We start from the raw sequence: 9708 nt of genomic DNA, 5'->3' as shown, positions 1-9708 counted from the left end.
CGGGGGGGGGGGGGGGCAAATTGGGGCAACCGCCCAGGGCCCCGCGCTTTGGGGAGTCCTGTGGACAGTGCCATACAGGCCCCACCACGACTGCCGCCAGCTCCACACTCCAGTTGCTTGCCACCCCCGGCCCCACAGGAGCTGATATGCCCTGGGCTCCGCACACCTCTAGGGGCAGCTCTGGCTGCAGCCAACACCCAATGCTTCTGAGGAAGACAAAAAACACCAAGCCTCATACATGTGGCAATAGGAGAGGAAAAAAATTATTCCTGCCTCCATGTGGCAACCAAAGCTGAGAAGCATGAGAAATACCCATAGTAGAGAACAGGCATCTAGATCATCCAGTACTTCTTCAACTTCTTCTTGAAAATGTCCAACGATAAAGATACACAACTTCCCTAGGCACTCTATTACAGTAGTGCTCAACTTTTTCAGCACGTGGGTTTCAGCACATGAGCAGTGCCTGGCTGGACCAGGTCTGTGGGCTCAATCTGGTGCACACTGCTGATCCACACACTGCCCCATCCAGCCCTACGGAAACAGCCTGTACAGCACCACATCAGGTACAGTTGCTTCAGGCCCTGGCTGATCCATTACCGCATGGCTGGATCAAGCCCCAGCTCAATCCAACCATGCAGGAATGCGGGACATTTTTTTCACAGAGGGTCAGCCTGGCTGTGACAGATCCAGCCGCATGGGGCTTGGAACCTTGGCAGCTGGACAGTGGTAACCAATGCTCCATCACCACCAAATTTCCAGACCTGTGGGGATACCTGCAGGCCAGGGACAGAGCACCCCAGATCCATTCCACTGCCTCATTGTTCTAACAGTGAAGGAGTTTTTCCTGATATCCAGTCTAAACCTACTTCGATGCAACTTTAGGCCATTGGTCTGCATCCTCCCCTCTGCAGCAAGAAAGAAAAGAAGTTTTATCTCTACTTTGTTGTCGCGCTTTGGATATTCAGAGACTGCTAAAATGTCCCCTCTTATGCATCTTTTCCTCAAGCTAAATATGCCTATTTCCTTCAAACCTCTATTCACATGACTTGCCTTCCAAACCCTTTATTTTTGTCACCTGCCTCTGGACACTAATTTCTCCATGTCCTTTTTAAAATGTGGAGCACAAAAAACTGTGCACAACTCTAGATGAGACCTAACCAGTGTTAAGTAAATTGGCATTAGCACCTCCTGTGTCTTGCACCTAATGCTCCTATTGATGCAACCTCAAACAACATTTGCCTTCTGTGCAGCTGTCATTCTGCAGAGTCATATTGACAGGGATCTTTGCAATGAAGTGAGGAACAGAGTGCTGGCTTCTTTAATCTTAAAACTTACCTGTGCCCCTCCTACCCCCCACCACTGATTGGCAGAGGGGCCCCATCACTTGCTGCCCACACCTGATGGCTGGGAAGCAAAAAACTGTAGTTTTAAATATGCTGCAGTTTTTGCCTCCCAGCTATCAGGCACAGGCAGCAAGCAGCGAGCGACAGGACCCCTCCACCAATCAGCAGCAGGGGGCACATGGAAGAAATTCCATTATTAAAGAAGCCGTCACACTGCACATTTCTGGCCTAAATTCTAGAGATCTCTACATATTGAGCCTATGATCTAGAAAGACTATCCCTGATCTTCTTTGCAGTACTGCCATCCAGCCAGGTGTCACCCATTTCATATTTGTGTTTCTGGTTATTCTTCCTGAGGCATCACCCCTTGCATTTGCCAGCACTGTACTTCACCCTGTTAACTCCAGCCCAACTACCCATTCTGTCAAATCCTTCTGAATTGAGCTCCTCTCTTGCAATGTGTTCCTGATCCTTCCCAGTTTTGTCATCTGCAAAATTTGCTCAAGAAGCTCTCTAATCCAGCCTTCAAATCATTAGTAAACGGGCTGAACAATTCTGGAGCCAGGTCAGATTCCTGTGGGGTTCTACTTAAAGCTGCTGCCATTCCAACTTAATTTATAATTACCCTTTTCTTGCAACTATTGACTCTGTTGTCCATTCACCCTGTAGTCATTTTGTCTAGTCCACATTTCTCCAATATGTTATGAAAAAAACATGTAGAATCTTGTCAAAAGCTTTACTAAAGTCCAGATGCACTATATCCATTGCATTCCCTTCATTCACCCAACTAGTTATCTTGTTGTAGAAGGAAAGCAAATTTGCTTGGCATAATTTATTCATAGTAAATCCATGCTCGCTGCTTGTGATCAGTCTTTCCTCCTCCAGATGTTTGCAAATGAACTCCTTAGATTATGCTCCTGGAAAATTACTTTGGAGGTCATCTGACCCCAGCACTCTTTCCTGCCTAGGCAGGGGGTCGGACTCAATGACCTGTTGAGGTCCCTTCTGACCCTAGCATTTATGAACTAACATTCATAGATTTATGAATCTATGAACATTAGATTTCAAAAACATGGATTTCAAGTGGCTCAAGGAGATAGTAGGCAAGATGTCATGGGTGAAGAATAAAGGCACCCAGGAGGGCTGGAATCTTCTAAAGGGAACAGTATGGGAACCCCAACAAGTAATAGTTTTGAGCAGTGAGCTTTGATGAGTCTGAATGAATTCAAGTCAGCAGGACCTGAAGAACTGGCAGAGGAGATCTCCGAGTCCTTGGCAATAATATTTCCAAGATTTTGGGAGATGGGTATGGTACCAGAGGACGAGCAAAGGGCCGACAGTCCCTCCTTAAAAAAGGAATAGAGGGGGGACCTGGGGAACTATAGACTGGTTGGCCTTACCTCAATACCTGGAAAATTACTTTGGAGCTTTTGATGAGTCTGAATGAATTCAAGTCAGCAGGACCTGAAGAACTGGCAGAGGAGATGTCTCAACTGCAAGAGGAAAGCATGCATCAAAAGCTCACTGATTATTTTGTTATCAATCCTAAACTTGTCTTTATCCAAATAATATTTATTAGCTGTCTGGTTACAGATCAATTTTTTTGTGAATACTGAGGCAAAGGAGCTGTTAAGTAGCTCACAATTTTTGCAACTTCTTTTAAGAGGTTGCACTGGCTATTTAAGAGCAGAGCTGGGTCTTCCTTTCATTTTTTACAGAACCTCTTCTTGTTATCTTTAATTTCCCTCACCAGATTAAGCTAATTTTACCTTTGCTTTCCTGATTTTGCCTCTGTAGATTCTGGCTATTTCCTAGTAAGCTTCCTTGGTGACCTGCCCATCTTTCCATTGCCTGCATGCTTTCCTCTTGCAGTTGAGACATTCTAGAAGCTCCTTGTTCCCAATACTGCTCTCTTACCAGTCTCATGTTCCCATCATGTTAGAACTATTACTTGTTGGGGTTCCCATACTGTGCCCTTTAAAAGATTCCAGCCCTCCTGGGTGCCTTTATTCTTCACCCATGACATCTTACCTACTATTCTCCTTGAGCCACTTGAAATCCATGTTTTTGAAATCTAATGTTCATAGATTTATGAATCTATGAATATTAGTTCATAGATTCATAAATGCTAGGGTCAGAAGGGACCTCAACAGGTCAGTCTGACCCCCGGCCTAGGCAGGAAAGAGTGCTGGGGTCAGATGACCTCCAAAGTAGGGGAGAGCACCATCCAGCCTTCTCTTAGAGACCTCCAAAGTAGGGGAGAGCACCACCTCCCTTGGAAGCCCATTCCAAATTTTGACCACCCTTACCATGAAGAAGTATTTCCTGATGTCTAGCCTAAATTTGCTCTCCATCAGTTTGTGACTATTGTTCCTAGTTACCCCAAGAGGCGCCGTTGGATTTGAGGGTAAAAGGATCACAAAACAAGAAAATTTTGGTGCAGGACTTTACTCAAATAGGTTCCTTCATATCTGTGGAAGTTAGAGACAATTCTCCCACTTCCAAATAGGGGTCTCCAGACTACTTAGAGCAAGCTGCTCTGCTGTGAGGCACTCTCAACACAGACTGTCACAACTGAAAAAGTAGACAGCTCCCTCAGTTTTTTTTGTTTCCTTCTAACGATGCAGATGCAGGAAAAACTCCCATGTATCCCAAACCAAGCATTTCTTCCTCTTACACAACTCAGTTCTAAATGACTGAGTTCTGGTATCAAATGATATGCCCTATGCTCCACCTGGGCTCAGCCAGGAAGGGAAGCCTGGGTAGCTTGTTTTGAAAAACAAATAAGAGAATGAAGGAAGTGCTCAATCAATAAATAAAATAAATGCATGTCAAGGAAAGAAAGGAACAGAGGGAAGAAAGAGAAAACTAAAAGAAAGCAAATTAAAGCCCTTCATAATAGGGTGGGAGGTGCAGCTCCCTATCTGATAGGCAGAGGGATCATTTCAAAAAAAAAAATGTTAGTTTTTAAATGCAGTAAAATCCATGACAAAAAAATTTAAAAAAGATCAACCCTCACATGCTTTAAGATCCTTATTATCAAACTCATTCACCTTCTCTGCAGAGAGAAAAACTGATCCCCAACTGCAGTTCCCATAGTGAGAAAAACTGCATCTAGGTGGAAGCTGTCTCTGCAACTGAGTACATTCTCCCTGGCAAGAACATTCAAGTTAAGCAGTCTACAGTCTCTCCAAAGTTAAAAGTTACCTTCCCTAATGAGATGAATGTAACAAACTACTTAAGTCCGTAAAATGGAGAACATGGTGAAGATGTGGTCTAGCAACTTCCAAGTTAAAATTCTATACTTCAAACAGCAAAAAAACAAACAAAAAAATTACATTGTTTTCTCATGGCAGTCTATATGGTGTGCAGGGCAGGTTCCTTCAGAGTAAGTGAAAATTATTTAAAGCAATATGCAGGAGATGAAGCAGGAGCAGGAGGGTGCTCAATGACTGCCGCGCCTCCACTGTCAGAATTCACTTACCTATTTTGTTTGACTACAGGAATGTCAGCACCATTCGGAACAAGCTCCTTAATTTCTGTTGTTCCAAAATTTTCCACAGTGATCTGTTTAAAACAGAATTCAGAGTAAGCTTAAGTTATTGTTCTAAAATAGGCCTCTGCCGTTAACTTAGCCCAAAACAGCAACTTACTAACTTTAACAGAGAATATCATGTGAAGACAAGTTTTTAAGAGGAGAGCAAGTTATGTTTCTGCTAACATATACTCTGTCAGAGGCAGTTACTTGTTAAAACTGCATGTAAAATACTTCAAAGAAAATCAAGCACTTACTGTAAAGTTGAGACAAAATGTTTCTTCTATGTCATCCTCTGGATAGTCCAGTAACTGCTGCATACTCCTGCCAAACAATGTATGTAGTCTTCAGCTCAATGTTTGAAAGGTTAAACATGTCACTTAGGTTTCTGTAGAACATCTTTCTACAGCTCTACCAGTTATCTTTTGAGCGTGCTCTCAGAATTCCCTCAGTTGGACGACTTGCATTTAGAAGTATGTTGCTGGGAAACCCACTAGTGATAAACAGGTCATTTAAATTACAATGCAACAAAGTTGTACTAGAAACAGTTTCTTGTTTTTTCTCTCTGGGTCAACAATTCTTTCCAACTGTCTACTCTGGAAGCAAGGTGCAAGTTGAGAGGTTCTTCTGAGGTAAAAATGAACAGAAGAGTCCAAAGTGCAAAGAGACAGGATTACCTGGGGAGAAGTAGGGGTGCACCAATAAAGATTTTCTTGGCTGATACCGATAGCAGATTATTAACCAGCCATATCAGCGGATACTGATCTGGTAACCGATTTACAGGAATGCAGCTGAACAGCATGGAGGGCAGCTCCCTGCAGGTATGTCTGTGGAAGGGCAGGTGTGTGGGGAAGAAAAAGGGCATGGGGGGGGAGCAGATCAAGGTCCCCATGGTGAGGGAGGGAGTGAGGCAGGGGCTGGGATGCTGTCCAGCCAGGGCAGCAAATGGGACCCTGGGACTGCAGCAGGGAGCGGGACAAAGCCGCTCGCAGCTCGTCCAGGGGATCAGCATCCCACTACTTAAAAATGGCAGCAGAGATGCTTGAACTAAAGCTCATTTGATGAGGGCTTTGGAGGACAACTGACTTGAATGGAAGCTGAAGTGCTCAGCATTAAAAATAAATAAATAAATAAATAAATAAATAATAAATAAAAATAAAAATAAATCAGGAAACTAAATAGTGATAAGCCATGATTTATCCAGTCCTGGTAACAGTATTTATGGTGTTTTATTTTGATTCCTCATATTGTTATATATGTTGTATATAAACATATCTTAAAATATTTTTTCTAGCTTTGCCACATCCCTGTCAGTCTGGCTTTACACCTATGTACAATTGTTGCTGCAAGTCAGCCATACAAAAGAAAAACCACCTACACATAACAAAAGACTGCACTTATTTCTCTGGCTGATGGATGGTAACATAACTACAGGCCAAAGCACAGTTTAACTTTGTTATATTGCCTTGCAGAGATAATGAACAGGAGCAGAGAAGAATGTGGAAGAAAACACAAAAGTGTTTAACTGAGGTAAAAACTAAGTAATAGCCCATCAACCATCTCTGAATCCTCCAAGGAGGGTTTCATTTGTGCCAAGACTATAATAATTCATTTTATTTGGGGGATATATGGTGTGATTTAACAAAGATGAGGGGAAATGCACATGAAATTAAAAGCCAAAAAGCTGAATATAGAAAGGTTTTTTCCCCCCTCCTGAAGGTCCTTGTTTTGAAAAAGACAGGAAGCAGAGATATTCCTAACACTACTCTCAGTGACCCAGGCAAGTTAAAAAATGGGTAAATTCATAACAACTGAATGTATTTGATTTGGAAATAAACTACACAGCATGTCCTCTAACTAACTAAGTTGCCCTATACTTGTATTCAAAGTATATCTATAAAATTCATATATGAACCTCAATTAATTTTTACCTATACAATTCAGATAGTTTAAAACTAGAAAAATGTAACCACAAAAGTAAACAACTGAAAATAGAAGTTTAAAAATAGGGTAAATTTAATCTCAATTTTTCTAGTAGCCGAAGAGTGCTAGTTTGAGGGATTTTGTCCTTTTACTTAGATAGTTATTTGTTCCCTTATACCATTACACAAAACTATACAGTATATTAAAATAAAAATGACACAGTGCTCTTTTTCATTCAGTTGTTATCTTCTCACCTGCCAACATCAGGCATTAACTCTTTTAAATCATCCAGAGAAGGCTTCTTATTCAACAGCTTCTTGTACAAAGCCAAAGGGAAATGAAGGTCTATAATGGTAAAGTTATATATTGCTAGCCCACAAACAACACCAATCAAGTGGAACAAATCACTGTCTTCAAATGTCTACAAAGAATAGAGGAGAGGAATATTAGAAAAAAAAGTCTTATGCTTACAGAAATAAGACAAAAGTTACAATACATCATTACGTTACTAACTTTTGTTAACAATCAATATTTCACTATTTAATCATTTAACATTTAGGTTCATTACAGGAAATTGTCACCAAAAAAAAAGCTGGATCCACTGCTGACCTTTCTAGACCTACCAACAAAGAAGTCTGGCTGTTGTTCAGCTCACCTTAAGATACCCCAAAACAAAGGCATCAAAAATTAGTGAAAAACTGAAAAAAGTCAGGCACTAGATACTCGGTGTTACTTTATGAATTAACGGCAAAGCAGGAACCAGAACTAGGTCTCCTAACTTCCAGCCCACAATTTATTCACTGCTACAAAAGCCTATACACATGACTTCATAAGGATAAAAGAACCACCTGATATGTTGCTACTTTTTTTTCCAGCATCTTGCTTTGTAAAACAGTTTGGGCTCTTTGTACGATCTTACTTGTTTCTAGTACAGCTGAAGAGTTGCAGATCTGATGCTCCAGGAAATGAACGAGACACAAGGTTGGGCTTTTTTGTGGTATCTTTTATTAGACTACCTGTACATTTAAGAGAGATTTGACAAGTTTTTGGATACAGACTCCTGAAAGCTTGCCAAAATTCTCCTCCAACTATACAGTTGGTCCAAAAACACAACATACCAAACCCTTGCCTCTGTTGCTTTTTCTGGCATTTTTGGTTATTGCCCTCTCGGGGGGGGGGGGGGAAAATTTGCTTGGGAAAAAAAGGGGGGGGGCGAATTTGGGAACGGGGACCCTTTTTTTAAAAAATTTTTTTTTTTTTTTCCCCCCGGGGGGGGGGGGGGATGAAATCTGACTTGGAAATAAATGGGGAGTGCAGATATGTGAACGGGGAACCTTCTTTGCAACAATTTTTCTGTTCATCTACCGCAAATATTTTCTTAAGAATCTGCTATCATTATATTCCATTTTAAAATCGGAACGGCAGTTATTCACTGTGACCTAAAAATCATACCTTATCAGAGAACCAGATCAGCCTGGACTCTTCATAATACCTGAACATTCCATACTTGGGATCTAGTAACTCTCTCATGATGAGCAAAAAAAATTCTTTGCGAACACCTCCTGCATCAACAGCTTCTTCTCCTACAAAAATAACCTGAAATGGGCACTTCAGTTAGCACAGAATATAATAAAAGGAATGCAGAGCACATTTCAACTAAACACACACTAAAACACAGCACACATTAAAAAAATAAAGCTAATTAGCATTGAATAAACAGACTTTAAGCAGAGTAAATTGATACCTTGAGTGGTTTCTTGTAATCTAGATTCTTTGTTTTCCTTAGGACTTCCACAGCATCTCCTACAATATTGTCTCTGCGTACCATTAATATTAGACATGGATTGACAGATTCATATACTGGGAGAAAAAGAGATGAGAAATTCTGTCTGTGAGCCTGATCAACAGCCATCTGGGGGGGGAAAAAATAAGGTAAATCCTTACTGATAATCAACACTGCTAACATGACATGTCCAACATTTAAATGCATCTACCAATATATTATTTATCTAGTATCCACAGTTGGCAAGAGATGGTTTTCACCTTAATATATGCTACTCCCCCCACTTTAATGTCAGCAAATTTGTTTATATGTATCACTTTAATCTGACCAAGCAGGTTATTGCCTCACTCTAAACCAGTTAGCCTCTAAGGCTCTTGGAAAATGCCAGGCAACAGTGTGCCTTTTAAAGGGCAGATGCAGCCCCAGGTCCTGGGTCACAGAGCTGCCATGGTGGATCAGGTAGAAGAGATACCCAGGTGCTGGACCTGGCACCCAGCACTGACCCTGTGGGATCAGGTAATGGAGTCCTGGGTCCTGGTGGAAGTGTACAGCTAGGGACTGGGAAGCTCCCTGATGTCCAGCTGTATGTTTTCCCTGCCCTGGAGCTCTCTCATTGCCCAGCTGCACATATGCCATTAAGGAGCCCAGGTTCCCAGCTGCCTTTACCATGGCCCCAACATCAGGCTCCACTGAGTGGCTTTAAAAATGTCTCTGTGCATGGGGGGAGGCCACAGGCTCTCCCTGTGGAGACATTTAAAGCCATGCTGTATAGGCTGACGCTGCACGCTAGATGTTCAAATGCGGGGAGCTTTGCAGTTTGTTTGCCATTTTATTGCACCATAAACCCCGCAAATGTGTAACATGTTGCAATTTATGTCATGACTGACACAATCACATGATAAACTTAATATCTAACAAGGGCGTAAGGGGCCACTTTTCCCTATACAGGCATACCTCGGAGATATTGCGGGTTCGGTTCCAGACCACTGCAATAAAGCGAATATCGCAATAAAGCGAGTCACATGAATTTTTTGGTTTCCCAGCGCATATAAAAGTTATGTTTACACTATACTGTAGTCTATTAAGTGTGCAATAGCATTATGTCTAAAAAAACAATGTACATA

The 9708-nt window shown here is 41.7% G+C and overlaps 1 protein-coding gene across 3 annotated transcripts in view; it reads right to left on the bottom strand.

Annotated features, from left to right (window-relative positions):
• The window catches only part of HERC4 (HECT and RLD domain containing E3 ubiquitin protein ligase 4), a 106101-nt gene that overhangs the window by 11778 nt on the left and 84615 nt on the right, over nt 1-9708 (bottom strand). For all 3 annotated transcript variants that reach the window (XM_019507876.1, XM_019507878.1, XM_019507877.1), the window contains 5 exons: nt 8546-8713; nt 8254-8397; nt 7056-7222; nt 5136-5202; nt 4828-4910 (listed from right to left, as the gene is read on the bottom strand). In XM_019507876.1, coding sequence (XP_019363421.1) covers nt 4828-4910; nt 5136-5202; nt 7056-7222; nt 8254-8397; nt 8546-8713 — 629 coding nt within the window. The remainder of the gene's footprint in view (nt 1-4827; nt 4911-5135; nt 5203-7055; nt 7223-8253; nt 8398-8545; nt 8714-9708) is intronic.

Source organism: Gavialis gangeticus, unplaced genomic scaffold, assembly GCF_001723915.1.
Source record: "Gavialis gangeticus isolate Ggan-Ray unplaced genomic scaffold, GavGan_comp1, whole genome shotgun sequence".
NCBI classification, from domain to species: domain Eukaryota; kingdom Metazoa; phylum Chordata; order Crocodylia; family Gavialidae; genus Gavialis; species Gavialis gangeticus.
Note: the sequence above shows the minus strand (reverse complement) of the source record. Positions and strands in the feature narration are given on the sequence as shown.